The sequence below is a fragment of the Cebus imitator genome, unplaced genomic scaffold (assembly GCF_001604975.1).
Source record: "Cebus imitator isolate Cc_AM_T3 unplaced genomic scaffold, Cebus_imitator-1.0 Scaffold78, whole genome shotgun sequence".
NCBI lineage: Eukaryota > Metazoa > Chordata > Mammalia > Primates > Cebidae > Cebus > Cebus imitator.
In genome coordinates, this window is record NW_016107393.1 from 2,151,455 (window position 1) to 2,168,785 (window position 17,331).

The following is a 17,331-nucleotide window of genomic DNA, read 5'->3' on the forward strand; positions in this document are numbered from 1 at the left end:
GTCAGTTTACTGAAATTGAGCTTTCTCCCTAATTTCATATTTGATTACAAGACTTTAATTATAGAAATAAAATTTAAGAATCTACTAACCTGTGAGAATGAGCCTGGCACTAGAAGAAGCAGAGCCTATAGGGTTTGTAGCTGTGCAAGAATAATGGCCTGCAAGGCTCCGGTCAGTTTTAAAAATATTGAGTGTGGCTGTATTGTCTAAAAATGATGTTTGTACATTTGGGCTGTCTTTCAATGGCTTGCCGTCTTTATGCCAAGACACAGAGATAGGTTCTGATCCACTTATGGCACAGTCAAAAACAACTGGCAGGCCAATTGTTTCCTGAACATCTCTCAATTGTCGAGAAAATGATGGTGGAAGCTTTTGCTCTGTAGAAACAGAATAAAAGTAACAAACACTTTAATTTACTAAATACTCTTCTCGCAATTCTATCTCTCTAACTACACATGTATATGTGTGATTTCTATTAAAAATCAGGAATTATTCATGTCTCTTGAATTAACTTGGAAATAAAGAAAATCTTATAGGTTTCTGGAGCAAAAGTTTCACTCTGAGACCAACCCTAATGCACAGTAGGTGCAAAACAATCTGAAAACCAATAAAGCAATTGGTTGGCTTAAGGCATGTCTCTGGACAAGCAGCAGATTCCTATAACTTTAAAGACTGCCTTCTAATAATTTGCATGAGATACTTATGGGGTGGAATTTAAAAAAATACATGGTCAATTTTTAAAAAATATTTAATTTTAGAGGCAAATGATTACATAATCCTTCCTATTAAAGATTTAGTCATATTAGCTCTCTCAGTAAAGTCCATAGACAAAGATAAGCCACTAACTGTAGACAGGATTACTTAAGCAGAATATTTACCTTTGGAAAGATTTTCCTAAAAACAAGGCCCTCCCCAGACATTTTAAATCTTGTTCAAAAGACACACAAATTTGTTTACTTTAAAAATACGGCAGTCACCTTGAACGGTAAGGAAAGTTGATGCAGAAACTTCTCCCACGCTGTTTTCAGCTTTGCAGATATATTCTCCACTATCATTAATATCAACCTGGTTGAAAACCAGTGTAGCAACATTATTCCTAAAATGCATTTTGTAGGTCGTAGTGGGTCTCAATTTCGTGTCTCCTTTATACCAGGATACCCCAATTTCAGGGGTTCCAGCAAGCTGGCATTGTAGAGAGGCAGAGTCTCCAACAGTTACCTTAACTGGCTCCAAGTGTTTGACAAAATATGGTGGTTCTGCAGCCAAAAGAGATAATCAGTCATGAAGGAGATGTGCCAGATCATCGATTGTATATAAAGATAAGAATGTGCAATTATGACAAACCTAGTATCAGTATTTGTGCTGAACAGGAATCCTTTCCAGAAGCATTTTCAATGTAGCAATTGTACTGTCCTGCATCCTCTATTGTACTACTTGGAATTTCCAGGATTGCTGATTTTTCAGTCGTAGTTATGTTACACCTCTGAGAGGGAGTTATATTTATGCCATTTTTCTTCCAGGTAACCGAAATGGGAGGAGTTCCAGTGAATGTACCCTCTAGGATCAGTGGTTTTCCTTTTTCTATGCTGTAATCATTCAGCCTCTTCACAAATTTGGCTGGGGCTAAAGTAAACAAATTGAAAATATAAAATCAAACACATATACATACAGACATAGACAAATCTAATTACTAATCATATTAATGTAGAAGAGTAGTCTGACAAACCTTTTATGTAGAGATGTGTTGTACAAGAAGCCTTGCCAGCTTCATTGCTAACTATGCAGGTATATTCTCCACTTTGTGATGTTTCTACATCAAACAACTCCAGTTCAGCAACTGAATCCTCCAAAGACACATTACATCTGTCCCCTGGTACTAGTTCACTGCTACCCTTGAACCAGCTAACACTGAAAGGAGGTGTTCCTTTTATGATACTTGTGAAAGTTACATTGGTCCCAGTTAAAACATCCATGGGATCAGGTTTCTGAACAAAAGATGGTGGCTCTAAACAGAAAAGCACATACCAGAAAAGATTTAGGATTTGTGACTTGTTATGACAAACATGCTTACTAAACCATGAAATGCAATTCTATTTTACTGTTTTGTAAACTGACCTCTCACAGTCAAAGGAGCACTACATTCATCAGAACCAGCCATATTAGTAGCTATACATGTGTAGTCACCACTGTCTGATTCTTCCAGGATGTTCACAGTTAAAGCACAAGTATTATCTGTCAGGGTGGTCTGGTATTTCCTTCCACTGCTGATCTCATTTCCTTCATGGAACCAGGAGACAGTGATTGGAGGTGACCCATAGACTTTACACTCCATTACAACTGAGGAACCAGATAGGCCATTTGTCTCTTTCAATTTTCTTACGAATGAAGGAGGAACGATTCGGTCTGAATGTAATACAAAAAAAAAAAAAATTAAGCAAAAACAAAAAGATGACAATTATCAAATGACTTAAAGAGAGAACTGTCTTTTTGATGGAATATCCTTAGATACATTTGGCTCTTTTGTGAGGGTATCAGAAAATCCCCCATGGGTTCACACTATCAGAAGCTTGGAGAATCAGTGGGCAAAATGTGATGGTTGAATTGATGGGGATTTTGTTCTCTCTTTGCCGTGAAGCATTATGTGGTAAATTATCTCAGCATAAGTGAAGATTGCTTTAATCTTATCCAGGGACTATGTTTCATTCCTACCATCATTTTGGAAATTCTTCCAAAAGAAAGGGATATAACTTTTGAACATGGGTTTCTTCTAATTCTACAGATGGTATTGCCTCTGAATTTGCTGATTCAAAGATGTCAGACACACGTTATGCTATGTAAGATGGAGCTACCCATATACATTCATGAAAATCAGGAACTACATTATTCTCATGATAAATGAAAAGCCCAAGAAATCAACCAACCTGAAACCTGCACTGAAGCTGTGCAGCTGTCTTTGCCAACAGGGTTCTGCACCTCAAAACTGTATACCCCACTATCACTTGGTGCTACATTGATGATCTTAAGTCCAGATACTTTGTTGAAGAAGCTTATTTTGTATTTGTTGTCACTTGTTAGCTCTTTTCCATCCTTAAACCACTTAGTACTGAGTTCAGGGGTGCCAGCTACTGTACACTCCAAGGTACAGGTGTCTCCTGTGGTAACTTGTATGGATTCCGGCTTTTCTATAATTGTTGCAGGCTCTGGAATGAAATATAAAAGATATCCATATTTTAAACTCAAATTGAAAAACTAAAGAAAACACAGATCCTGGTGAGTGTGTGCCTTGTATGCACGATAACATCATATTTGTACTAACCAAGAACGGATAGCGTGGCGAAGCACTCTTGCATCCCAGCATCATTTTTGATCTGACAAGTGTATTTTCCAGCATTGGCTGGTTCCACTCTTGAAAACTGTAAGGTTGCAATGTTTTCCGAATAAGAAATCCATATGTTGTCACTTTCTCTAACAATTTCCCCCTTATCTTTGAACCACACCACTGAAATGGGCTCAGCGCCTTCAATGGTCGTCTGCAGTTGAACTTCTTTACTGACGACAGTAGAAATGTCACTGAGCTTCTTCACAAATCTTGGTGGTGCTGACGAAAAAAAGAGGAAAACCAGGGTTTTAAAATGTGTGGGACTGACAGCATTTCGCCCAAATCATGAATGCCAGGAATCAAACTAGTGATAATGTGTTATTTCCATTTAAGAGGCATTTTTGGTGGATGTGAGCAGGGACAGATTAAAGTTTGTATTCAGCAGGAAAGTTGAATATCTCGTCTACTCTAGCTTTCTTAATCCAATCAAAACCTAATGGCAACATTATCTAAAAGGATATTTAGTAGGATTTAGAAAAGGGAAGCAGATTAAACAGAAAGGGTCTTGGAAAGGAAACAATAGGAAAGTGGAACAGGCTTCTAGTGATAAGACTGGGCTGCCGTGAAGGGGCAACACAGTATTACAATTAGAAGGGAAGTCATGAGCAGAAGAGAATGCAGTCAATCTAACCTTTGAGAGTGATGGAGCCAATGCAAGTGTCGCTCCCCACGTCGTTTGTGGCTTTACACTGATATTCCCCCATGTCTGCAGTGTCGACATTCAGGATGTGGATACTGGTAAGGAAGTTCTCAGACATGATCTTGTATTTCTTGCCGCTCCGAAGTTCTCTTTTGTCTTTATACCAAGAAACTTGAAATGGAGGAGTGCCCCGAAGCTCACATTCAAGGTGAACATCAGCTCCTTTCAGTGTCTCAACAGGATGAGGCTTTTTGCGGAAAATGGGTGGTTCTAAAATGGGGAAAAAAGGAAACTTCAGATGTATTCTGTAAGCATATAGTTAAAAGTAAGAATTGATCTTCCGCTCCATCAGAGATAGAATGAAGAAAAACGCTTTCAATTCTTTGTTGTGTCCTTTCCCAATTTTAAAACATCGGTGGAGAGTCAAACAGGGAGTTAAGAGGACAACTAAAGAGGAGGCTAATGTGAAAAACACACAGGTGGGCAGAGCTCTGACCTTTAACTTTTAAGGACGTGCTGCTGCTGGCACTGCCTGCTGCGTTGTGGGCCTCACAGGTGTAGTCACCGCTGTCTTCAATACTGAGATTGTGCATTTCCAGCACTGCCACCGAGTCAACGAATGACATTCTAAATTTACTGCTCTCTTGAATTTCAGTCTCGTCCTTGTACCATAAAACTTTGATTTCTGGAGACCCGCCGATTTTGCATTCATATCTTGTGAATTCATTGTGTTTCACAATTCTTGAAGGTTCTAGCTTCTTAATAAACCTGGGTGGTTCTGTGGAACCAAGAAGAAAAGCACAGGGTAAGGGATGAAAAAGATGTGTATCATTCAAGACGAAGTGAAAAAAATAATCTTTGCTAGAGAGTACTTTAGCTCTGGAAAACAAATTTATGCAGTTCAAGGAAGAAGAGTTAAATGAAACCTAAACAGAAAATTTCTAAAATAAAATACGCTTGTTTTTGTAAGCATCCACATCAAGTATTACCACTAAAGGAATGAGAAAAAGATGTTACTCTCTATTGTGCAGTCCTCTCCACAGCAAAGGAGTTACTTTTCTAGTGCCAAGATCAGAGATAATAGCATGTATTGGTCCGTGGAAGCCCTCTGAGGTCCACGGGGAATGAGAGTTTGATTACTGTCCTGTATGTGAACCAGTGGAGAACTACTTCCTAAGGCTGCAATGCTATCAGTTACATAGCATGAAGAGCCAGAATGGAAAAATGGGTCAGATATCTTAATATTTTTAAAATGCCACTTTCTCTTATAGGTGTTAAATGGGTATTTCTTCGACTTTCATAATTTTCCTTTGTAGTGTGTGAGAGCAATGCTTTCTTCATTAACTGAAGCAAAAATTCAGGCATAGGGAAGTAAAAATGATTAGCTATATGTCATAGAGCAAAAGGGCCGCTAAATCTAATTATATTTTAATTTTAAGATATTTATAAACCACCACCACAAAAATTCTTAAAAATACTCTAATGGGCCAGACCAGCAGTCCACTGGGTGAACTATTTAATTTCCGACAGTAGCAGCTATAAAGATATGGGAGAAACACATGATTGCCTTCCATAATAGCAGATACTGATCTACTTAATCCCCAGCCCCTGACCTCCACCATTATTTAAATGGGGCTAGTGGAGGAAAGTAAATTGAGCTTATCCTTCTCATCTGAATTCTTGAAGGGCTTGACAGTTGCATGCTTTGCTATGCCTTAGAGTGACAAAATCCATTCATTTACCAAGTACTGTGGAAGACAAGTCATTTGCAATAAATTCACTTTTTTTGTCCTATGATAACTTCTTTCAAACTAGGATTTTCTTGCAATTTTGTAGAGTTTTGGTTAATCTCTCTCTAGTCTCTATTAAAGTCTTTGAAAATGGACTCTCAGTCCATGTTTTCCTAGTTTTGTTTGAAAATTATTTTTCAAAAGTAATTAAAAAATATTTGTCCCCATTTGGAAAGTCCTTGATCCACTTGATCTATTCTAATCACTAGACCCTGTTCCTAAACATAGCTCTCTCTCAAGCACACCCACCCTTCTGTGTTTTAAGATACTGAAAATGTAAAAGAGATCTTGCTCATTCACTCTAACAAGTACCTTGTACACCCAGCTGAGCGGAACAAGAGTCTTTTCCAGCGACGTTGCTTGCATAGCAGGTATATTGCCCGGCATCGCCTTTGCCTACTTTGAGAACTGTCAGAGTGGCAGTATTTTCTACCAGAGTCATCTTATAGTTGCCTCCAGGGCGAATCTCTCTGTTATCTTTGGCCCAAGTGATTTTGATTGGTGCAGTCCCAGTTACATGACATTTAAAAGTACCACTTTCTCCAAGAGCAAGATCTACCGATACAGGCTTTAGATCAAAGAAAGGAGGCACTTCATGCTCTGAAAAGAATGAAGACCGACATGGTGATTTTGATTTCCATGCTCTCACACACAGAGCAGAAACTAAATGGCACCAGACTTTTGGTGGCCTGGAGCAGCGAAGCTGCTTTACCATGAAGAAGGTAGTGGCGAGCTACTTACCTGAGAGAATGAGCTTGGCACTGGATGAAGCAGTCCCAAGAGGATTAGAAGCAGAGCAATTATACTGCCCTACGTGGCTCTGGTCAGTTTGTAAAATCTGAAGAGTTGCTACATTGTGAACAAAAGATGTCTGCAAATTAGCATCATCTTTTAAAAGTACCCCATCCTTGTACCAAGACACTTGAAGAGGTTCTGAGCCATTGATGCGGCATTCAAATGCAACTGGGAAGCCTAGAGTTTCATGAACGTCTTTCAGTTTTCTTGCAAAGGAAGGTGGAAGTTTGCGCTCTGTAAAGAAGTTACAGATAATCCTTATTTACAAGAGAGAAAGAATCCACAACATATTTTAATTCATGAAAGTTTTGATGTTTTTAAGAAAACGAATCTGTCCACACACAGCAAGACTTGTTAACGTCATCATCACCTTTGATAACAAGCACAGCTGAAGAAGCGATGGCCCCCACGCTGTTCTCTGCCTTGCATGTATACTCTCCCACATCACTGTGATCCACTTTGTTGATCACTAAGGAAGCAACATTATTTTTGAACTGCATTTTATATGCAGGAGCTGATCGTAACTTTGTGTGTTCTTTGTACCAAGAAATTCTAATTTCTGGAGTTCCATCCACTTTACACCGTAAAGTTGTAGGTTCTCCAATGGCTGCTTCCACATGTTCCAGAGGTTCGATAAAGTAAGGTGGTTCTATGGTACAAAGGATGGTAATCAGTCAGTCAGTCATGCTAAGTAAAAGAGGATGTTTGAAAAGGAAGAAAGCAATAAAAAGAGGTAGCTGTCAACACACCTAAGACAGACACCAGAGCTTCACAGATATCTTGACCGGCCTCATTTTCTATCAGGCAACTGTACTGTGCATAATCCTCTACTGTGCTCTCGAGAATTTCCAGTATGGTAGATTTTTCTGTCATAGTAATGCTGCAACTCTCAGACTGTGAAATAAGATACTCGTTCTTCACCCAGCTCACTGAGATTGGAGGCGTGCCAGTGAATGTGGCCTCCAGCACAATGGGGCTTCCTGTCTCAACACTGAAATCAGCCAATCTTTTCACAAAGGTGGCTGGTTCTGTAAGGAGAAAACATGAGGGTAAAATTCATGTCTTCTAATGAAGACTTAGGAGAAATTTTAAAAGATGCACATATTGGGGGAAAGAGCAAACCTTTCACAAAAAGGTGTGTGGTACAGGAAGCACTGCCGGCATCATTAGTAACGAGGCAAGAATAGTCTCCACTTTGCAGTGGCTGCACCTCAAACAACTCCAGCTCTGTGACAAAATCTTCCAGAGAGATGTTGCATGACTCCCCAGGCACCAGTTCCCTGCTGCCTTTAAACCACTTGACCTTGAAAGGAGGGGTGCCTCTGATGACACTGGTGAATATGAGGCTCATTCCAGGCAAAACTTCCACAGAATCAGGAGTTTGTTCAAAAGATGGTGGTTCTAGATATTGCGAGGTGGAAGGGGAGATTAAGAGAAGAAAGAAATCCAAGTGAGAAGTGCTTTTGCTCCTTAAAAAAAGAGAGCTAAGACTATACATGAAGACAAAATAAAGAACTAAAGAAACTCCAGGGAAGACAGGCATCAAGTCCACATGAAAGAGGTGTTAGAGAAGCAGCAGCCATATCCCTGCACACTGACCTTGCACAGTCAGGACCGCCGAGCACTCGTCGGAACCAGCGACGTTGGCTGCCACACATGTGTACGTGCCTGTGTCGGAGGGCTCCAACAAGCTCAGATTCAAAGTGCAGACGTTTTCTGAAAAGCTGGACTGACACTTGGGCCCACTAACAATCTCATTTCCATCCTGAAACCAGCCAACTGAAATCGGGGCTGAGCCAGAGACTCGGCACTCCAAAACCACTGAGGACCCCAGGATGGCATTCATGTCTTTCAGCTTGCGGATGAAGGAAGGAGGCACAATCCGATCTACGTGGGGAAGGGTAGTTTTGAATTTAAAGAGAAGTTTTATTCCGCCCCCTCCCACCCCCCGGAAATATTGTCTATTCATAGAAATCTCATTCGACTCACCAGAAACATGGACAGATACAGTGCAGTTACTTTTGCCAACACTGTTTTTCACTTCAAAGCTATATAACCCTTTGTCGCTCATTTCTGCAGAGGGGATTTTAAGGGAAGCCACTTTATTGATGAATGTAATGTGATGTTTGCTATCTGCAGACAATTCTCTTCCATCTTTGAACCACTTGGCTGAAAGTTCTGGTGTTCCAGTCACTACACACTCTAATGCAAAAGGATTTCCAGTAGTGACAGTCATGGGTTCGGGCTTCTCTATGATTCTGGCTGGTTCTGAAAGAAGAAGTATTTTGCATTGAAAACAAAGCCACTTTTCAGGTTCAAAAGTGCAATCACTGTATTACTGGATAAGAGGAGTATTTAAGGAAAATAATCATGGATCAATTAACTTGATTTTTTTTCTGCTGGCTGTGCTTTGCTACTAACCTAGTACAGTCAAGACTGCGGAGCATTCTCTCATTCCGGCATCATTTTTTATTTGGCATATATATTTTCCAGAATTAGATGCTTCTGGACTCCCCAGCTGGAGGGTTGCAATGTTATCAATGAATGAAATCCTGGTGTTTTCACTCTCTCTGATGACTTCACCTTTATCTTTCAGCCAGACAACAGAAATTGGCTGGAAGCCTTCCACTACGGCCCGTAACTCAACAGCCTCCCCAATAAGTGTTGAGGTGTCACTTAGCTTTTTCACGAATCGTGGAGGTTCTGATGAAAGAAATTTGTGGTTAGAGAAAAAATGTGAGAATCATGACCACACAAGTTATTAGTTAGGCAAGAACAGAGAGAAGGAAGGGGCATATATTTTTGTGCCCATGTATACAAACCTTTGAACTTGACAGAGCAAGAACACGTGTCACTTCCCACCTCGTTCGCAGCTTTGCAGTGATATTCCCCGACATCGGAGGCTTCAAGATTAAGGATATGAAGACTTGTATCAAAATTTTTCGAAGTGATTTTAAATTTCTTGCTGCTTCGGACTTGCTTTCGATCTTTAACCCATATTACTTCAAATGGGGGAGTTCCCGAAATTTCACATTGAAGAATCACATCAGAACCTTTAAGAGCTCCTACTGGAGAAGGCTTCTGGGTGAAAACAGGAGGTGCTACCAGAAAAAAAGGAGACAAACAATGAGAACACATACTTACTAAAAAGTAAAAAAAAAAAAAATTAAATCTAGAACCATGAAGAGTGATTGGTGTGATCAAAGAAATGACAATTCGTTAAGACTTGTTAAAGAATTGCAATCAAATAACCTTAATTATCCTTTTATTTTAGGGCTCATAACTTTTCTAAGAGCCCAAGTCAGAGGAGAATAAAGAAACAAAGAAGCTTGGTATGCCTAACCTTTCACTGTCAACGCTGTGCTGCAGCTGGCATCACCAACACCATTATGGGCCTCACAAATGTAGTCCCCGCTATCCTCAGCACTGGCTTCATTGATAGTAAGCAACGCCACGGAATTGATGAATGACATGTTGTATTTCCAACTTTCATGAAGTTCGCTGTCATTTCGGAACCACGAAACTTTGATTTCTGGGGAGCCACTTATTTTACATTCCAGTTGAATGGATTCTCCCTGCTTTGCAACTTTTGAAGCTTCTAATTTCTTAACAAACTTTGGAGGTTCTAGTAAACCAAATGAAATAGTCAGTAAGGGATATTTATTATATATGTTAAAAGAGCTTGCTTTTATAGCTGAAGATCCCATAAATTCATATTTAAGCTGGTTTGTTACTAAGAATATACTTTCTGAAGATTTTGGGTAAAATTAGTTATCTTTTAAATTAAATAATTTCATAACATTTTTAATGGAGAATTTAGTTGATACTTTTTTTTTAGTTTGTGAGTTAAAACATAAAAGTTAATGTATTATAGATATATTTGATCAACATTTAGTAATGATAAATCAGAATGCCATATAACAAGAAAGCATGAAAATATGGAATGGATAGTTAAAACAACATTTAACAAATTTCAATTAAACAATACTTTTTGATAGAATGACACTTAGAGATACACTAACGTAAAGAACAATATAAAGAGAAAACACAACTTCGATTAATGTTGCCTCCAACATTAATACACAAATTCCAATAGATCCAGTTAGTTTATCTCAAACATTTAAACACAAAAGAAACTTTTATAAGACAATTTTGCAAACATGGGAAGGAACAAATATTGTTAACTGCCATGGAATGATACCTTTTACACTGAGCTGAGCTGAGCACATGTCTTTGCCAACATCATTGGTTGCTTGGCAAGTATATTGACCAGAGTCTCCTTTGCCTACTTTAAGAATTCTCAAATGCGGAGTGTTTCCCACACAGGTGATTGTATAGTTTCCTCCAGGACGGATCTCCTTGTTATCTTTTGACCAAGTGATTCGCATCGGTTGAGCACCAGTAACATGACACTCAAAATCAGCACTTTCTCCAGCAATAACATCTATAGATACCGGCTTGATGTCAAAGAAGGGAGATTTCTTAGGTTCTGGAAGATGAGAAGAAAGGCAATGTGTATTTTTTGTTTGTTTGTTTTTTTTTGCCATTGGTCATTTCTACTTTGACAATGAAATAAGAGGTCACAGTTTGTAAAGAAAAAGATTGACATGTGAACAAACCTCTGGCTGTGAGTCTAGCACTAGAAGATGCTGTTCCAAGTGGGTTGGAAGCTGAGCAAGAGTACTGGCCAGAGTGACTCAAGTCAGTTTGCAAAATTTTTAAAGTTGCCACATTATCTACGAATGATGTCTGTAGATTTTCATCATCTCTTAAAAGTACTCCGTCTCTATACCAGCACACTTGGATGGGTGCGGAGCCATTTAATCGACAAGTAAGTGTAACAGGTAACCCTACGGTTTGTTCAATGTCCTTTAATTGTCTTGCAAAGGAAGGTGGGAGTTGGCGCTCTGTAGGGAGACATGAGGCATTAGGAGATGAAGTGAGAATTTCACCATAAAGATATAAGAGTTAAGGGAAAAAAAATTCTTAATTTGTAAAATATCATCACCTTGAATTGTGAACACAGTCTTAGAAGAAGCAGTTCCTATACTATTTTCGGCTTTGCATGTATACTCTCCACTGTCATTGATGTTCACTTTATTAAAAACAAGTGTGGCCACGTTGTTTGTAAAGTAGGTCCTGTATTCAGGAGTTGACCGTAATTTGGTGTCTCCTTTGTACCAAGACACGGTAATTTCTGGTGTCCCAGCAACTTGGCATTGTAAAGAAACCGAATCTCCAACTGATGCCTCCAAAGGTTCCAGTTCCATAACAAAATAAGGTGGTTCTAAGGAAAAAAGGCTCACAATCAGCAACTGGAATTAAGGAATATCGAAGAAACTATGCTACATGTTAGAAGAACACAAATAATTTAACAGACAATAAGACAACGCACCTAATGTAGATACCAGAGCTTCACAAACATCCCTTCCTGCCTCATTTTCAATCTCGCAGGAATACTGTCCTGCATCTCTTTTTGTGCTATTCACAATTTCCAGCATACAAGTTTTTTCTGTTGTGACTATGTTACATTTTTCAGAGGGAGTTATGTTAAATCCATTCTTTTTCCATGTGACGGAAATTGGAAGTGTTCCAGTGTAGGTGCTTTCCAGAATTATGGACTTCCCTGGTTCTACAGAATGATCACTTAATCTCTTCACAAATGCAGCTGGTTCTAGTAAGTGACAAAGCACAGCAGTTAAACAAAATAAAAACCCAGGCATGCCAGTATACAGAAAATAGGAAAAGCAAATCCACTTAAGCAAACCTTTTACAAAGAGACGAGTAGTGCAGGATGCTTGGCCAGCATTGTTAGCAACCACACAGGTGTATTCCCCACTCTGAGATATGTCAATATTAAATAATTCCAGTTCTGCCACAGTGTCTTCAAAATAGATGTTGCACCGGTCTCCTTTCACTAGTTCTCTGGCACCTCTGAACCAGCCGACCTTGAATGGAGGGGTTCCTCTAATAACACTTGTGAAGGTTACATTTCTGCCTGGTAGTACTTCCAAAGGTTCAGGTTCTTTCACAAAAGAGGGTGATTCTATATAGACATGGAGGACAACGAAAAGATCCTGTAAGCTTCAAATGGAGTTGCAATTTTGAATAAAACACTAGCATACTTTCGAATGTTTGTCCACATAGATGTGCGCCTGAAGAGGAATTTGTAAGAAATTCCTTCCAAGTTTGACTGTCTACTGACCTTGTACAGTTAACACTGCACGGCATTCATCAGACCCAGCGACATTAGCAGCCACGCATGTGTAATTGCCCGTATCTGATGAATCCAGAGAATTCAACTGCAATGTGCAGACATTATCTGAAAATGTGGTTTGGTACTTTGCTCCACTGACAATCTTAGTTTTCTCATGAAACCACGCAACTGAGATAGGTGATGATCCAGCGACTTTGCATTCCAAGACACAAGAGGCACCTAACACCCCACCAGTATTTTTCAGTCTTCGTGTGAAGGTGGGAGGAACTGCTCGATCTGTGTGAGGAAAGGTAAAAGACTCACGATGATTTGAAAGAATAGAAGAAACCTGAGAGAAGGAAACTTGAAAAGGGAATTTGCATAAGCAACCAGAGGAAAATAGCAGAACTAACCTGAAACATCAACCACAGCTGTGCAGCTGCTTTTTCCAACATTGTTTTGAACCTGGAAAGTGTATGTGCCTGCGTCTTGACTGTCAACTGAGAGAATCTTTAAGGAAGAGACTTTATTGTAGAAGCTAAATTTGTGCTTTTGGCTGCTGGTCAACAGCTTTCCATCCTTGTACCATTCAACAGAGAGTTCCGGAGTACCAGCCACCTTACACTCCAGAGTGCATGTTTCTCCCACGGTCACTGTCATCGGCCCTGCCTTCTCAACAATGACTGCGGGCTCTGAAATAAAACATGATATCCATTTGTCAAAGTCTGGGATCTTTGCTACGTCTCTACTATTACATTCACTAAGACTGTTTCTGCCAATGAGATGGCTATATTTAGGGCGCTGTCTCTCTGGACTTTAAAGTGTGATTCCCTAATTGCATGCAGTCGTAAGTTTTTTATTTTAATATTTATTCTTTTTAGTTTTCTTTTCTCCTTATTTTTTGTCCCTCTCCCACTCTTGCTGTCATCTTATATAGCAATTATTCTTAAGAAATATATGTTTGTGCACAACTCAACTTCAAAAAAATTTAAACAATGTGCATTAGGCAGTATATATTGATTTCCACTTGATCCTCTGTAGATCGAAGGCTACAGGTCATTGTAAATTACTTGCTATTTTTGCTCTGCTTTAAGGTGCTAAAGACAATTCTTTGAAAGTTGTTATTCAAACAATTGTTTAACCATAATTTTTTTTTTTTTTTGAGACAGAGTCTTGCACTGTCACTCAGGCTGGAATGCAGTGGTGCAATCTCAGTTCACTACAACCTTCGCCTCCTGGGTTCAAATGATTTTCTTGCCTCAGCCTCCTGAGTAGCTGGGACTACAGGCACATGCCACCACGCCTGGCTAATTTTTTGTATTTTTAGTAGAGAGGGGTTTCACTATGTTAGCCAGGGTGGTCTTGATCTCTTGACCTCATGATCTGCCCACCTCAGGTTCTGAAAGTAGTGGGATTACAGGCATGAGCCACCACATCCAGCCATTTAATTGTAATTTAATTTTATGTGCAAGCTTTGCTATGAAATGCCAACCTTTGGACTTCTTGTTAATTTTAACAATTAGTCTTATAGCACATGCTGAGCTCTGTATTATTTCATGTTTAATCAAAGATAGTTATGATTATATCTGCTAATTGATTAAGGCAGGTAGTTATTAAATAAAACTGATGTCTAATTTTTGTTAGAATCATAGAAACAGAAAAGAGTATTTGAAAGATCAACTGTGTCTTTCCTCTAGACCTTCCAAATAGATGAAGATAAATATAGTTCTAGAAGAAATTCAGAAAAAGAGTCTGCTAGTAACTCTTAGTAATACATTCCAGCATTTGGCACCAGTTTCTATTGGGGGCTATTGTACCAACCTAAGACGGTCAGTGTGGCCATGTTCTCCCTCATTCCACCATCATTCTTGATTTGGCAAATATACTTTCCAGCATTAGCTGGCTCTGCTTTTGCAAACTGTAGAGTTGCAACATTTTCCACAAATGTAATCCTGATGTTTTCACTTTCTCTAATCACTTCTTCCTTCTCTTTAAGCCACTGGACAAAAATAGGCTGTGCGCCTTCTATGGATGCCTGTAATTCAGCAGACTCTCCAGCTACAACGGTGAGGCTGTTCAGTTTGGAGACAAATCTTGGTGGTTCTGAACAGGAAAAGATGGATAGAGATTTTTGCAAAGACTGTCCACATCATGCAAGAGAGAAAAAAATAGGATTTTGCACATTCATGACGTTTCTGCCATGTGGAAGAACTATGTTTACCTTTCAATTTTACAGTACAAACGCAAGTATCACTTCCCACTTCATTCTGGGCTTTGCAGTGGTATTCGCCGATGTCTGAAGTGTCCACATGGAGGATGTGAATACTTGCGTGGAAGTTTTTGGATGCAATCTTGTATTTCTTGCTGCTTCTGAGTTGCCGCTTGTCTTTGTACCATACCACGTCAAATGGTGGCGTTCCCGAAAGTTCACATTCAATGCTGACTTCAGCATTTTTAAGGGTTTCTACTACAGGAGGAAAGCTGCTAAAAACAGGTGGCTCTGTAAAAAACAAGAATTTCTCATGACTTGGGCTACTGAATTTCACAGAATGAAAGTTTTTTATTTGCCTTTAAATTGGAAGAAAGGTTTAAGATATTCTAATGAGTAAACAGAATCCAGTGCCATCACTATTATGGGATTACAGCCTCAGAAGCCATTCACCTTTACAAGATAACCAGCTGGACAGGAAGAGAACCCAGGTAGATCCTAGATGTCATTACTGAACAGTTCAACATTCTGTCTACTCCACCTTACTGTTGTATCTTAGACTAAAAAGACTGAAACAAAAATTGTAAATAAGCAAGTATAGTAATAAGTAGGATTTGCATGAAGTATGGAATTCTAATTTCAAGGATGAATTTTTTTATATGCTCTATAACAGACACTTGGAAGTCATCACAACATCTGTGACCTAAGTCTTCCATTTCAGCAAATGATTACTGCAATAATTGTCTTACAACATGACAAACTTGGCCTTTGTGACAAAAAAAAGCACTGGAAAATTGCAGCAAAAAATACAGGTACTATTTGTATCAAGGTACAGTCATATAATTTTTAAAAGATAGGAAGTGATTCTTGAGACAGAGGGGAAAAATGTGATTGTCCTGTTTTAAACGTAAGGGTAAATAAAACCTTTATTGTCTTCACTTTTTGTAGATATAGTAAATAGTGCTTGTTGTTAATGATATAGATTATAATGAGAGTGATATATCTGTAAGTTGATTGTGGTGAAAGATTAATTTTTAAATGCCTGCTTCATTTTTTGTGTGCAGTTTTGAAACATCACATTTGATGTTTGGCCAGTGTGTTGAGGTAATCAGAATTATGACACAGGAATAACAAGAAAAATATTTCAGAATGCCTAGTTACATGTAAGCAAAATTCAAGAAGGAAAAACATCTAAAAAGGAAAATAATACTAGCTCAGGAAAACATTCTATGATCTCAAATGGAAACTAAAATGATACTTAAAGAATAAAGAGCTATAATACCCAGGGGAGAAGATGGTTTTCAGTTAATGAGAAACACAAGAACGAGATGTCTACCTTTTACTATAACCTTGGTACTGCAGCTTGTGCTGCCAGCGGGATTCTGAGCCTCACAAATGAAATCTCCACTGTCCTCAGTACCGAGATTGTTCATCTGTATGACGGCCACTGAGTCAATGAAAGTCATTCTGTACTTATCACTGGCTGGAAGTTCGTGTTCATTTCGAAACCACACAACTCTGATTTCCGGGGATCCAGCTATCTTGCATTCAAGTCGTGCAGAGTCACCTGCTTTCACAATTTTGGATGCTTCTAATTTCTTTACAAACTTTGGTGGTTCTAAATAGTCAGGAAAGAGGAGAGTATAAGAAAACAGAAATAAATAACAATAGTTAAATTAGGTAGTATGCAGGGAAGAGAAAAAAAAGAGCAAATACTGTCTACTATATTAGAAAGAATAATACTTTCTTGCTTGTTTAGAGACATTGTAACTGAATACAGAGAGAACCATAGCCACAGTCAGACAGACATAAAACAGTCAAACCTGCACACCTGTCACAAGCAACACTGTAGTACAAGAGTCGCTACCAACATCATTGGTAACATGGCAAGTATACTGTCCAGTCTTAGAAGCATCCACTGAGTAGAGATTTAAGAAGCTAGTCGACCCTTCCAAGCCAATGAAACATTTAGGACCCGAGGCAAGTTCCACATCATCCTTAAACCATTTTATTTTAAATGGTGGTGTTCCTTTTAGTACTGCCTTAAATTCCACTGTAGAATCAGGTATGGCTTGCTGTCGCTCAGGTTTCACTAGGAAGCTTGGTGGTTCTATAGATTTTAAGAGAGATATATTTAATTAAATTGCTTGTAGTTGAATTATTGCAACAGTTTTATGGACATATAAGAAAACACTCCTGAAAAGTGGCAATGGCTGAATATTTCTTGAATGCAATTATCAAATTCTTTTGATTAAATAATGAGGGTCCCTTACAGTTCTAATTTTACCTCTCACTTTTTTTCCAACATAAATTCCCCACCTT

At 38.9% G+C, this 17,331-nt stretch overlaps 1 protein-coding gene across 1 annotated transcript in view; it reads right to left on the reverse strand.

The window, feature by feature from the left end:
- Positions 1 to 17,331, reverse strand: part of TTN (titin) — a 271,326-nt gene that overhangs the window by 174,084 nt on the left and 79,911 nt on the right. The window contains 30 exon segments of the mRNA XM_037740043.1: positions 90 to 377; positions 978 to 1,256; positions 1,345 to 1,623; positions 1,727 to 2,005; positions 2,116 to 2,403; positions 2,922 to 3,200; positions 3,317 to 3,598; positions 4,011 to 4,289; positions 4,516 to 4,797; positions 6,122 to 6,409; positions 6,551 to 6,838; positions 6,975 to 7,253; positions 7,354 to 7,632; positions 7,727 to 8,005; positions 8,204 to 8,491; positions 8,594 to 8,872; positions 9,026 to 9,307; positions 9,427 to 9,705; positions 9,948 to 10,229; positions 10,806 to 11,093; positions 11,224 to 11,511; positions 11,613 to 11,891; positions 12,000 to 12,278; positions 12,372 to 12,650; positions 12,810 to 13,097; positions 13,214 to 13,492; positions 14,622 to 14,903; positions 15,022 to 15,300; positions 16,346 to 16,627; positions 16,841 to 17,119. Coding sequence (XP_037595971.1) covers positions 90 to 377; positions 978 to 1,256; positions 1,345 to 1,623; positions 1,727 to 2,005; positions 2,116 to 2,403; positions 2,922 to 3,200; positions 3,317 to 3,598; positions 4,011 to 4,289; positions 4,516 to 4,797; positions 6,122 to 6,409; positions 6,551 to 6,838; positions 6,975 to 7,253; positions 7,354 to 7,632; positions 7,727 to 8,005; positions 8,204 to 8,491; positions 8,594 to 8,872; positions 9,026 to 9,307; positions 9,427 to 9,705; positions 9,948 to 10,229; positions 10,806 to 11,093; positions 11,224 to 11,511; positions 11,613 to 11,891; positions 12,000 to 12,278; positions 12,372 to 12,650; positions 12,810 to 13,097; positions 13,214 to 13,492; positions 14,622 to 14,903; positions 15,022 to 15,300; positions 16,346 to 16,627; positions 16,841 to 17,119 — 8,460 coding nt within the window.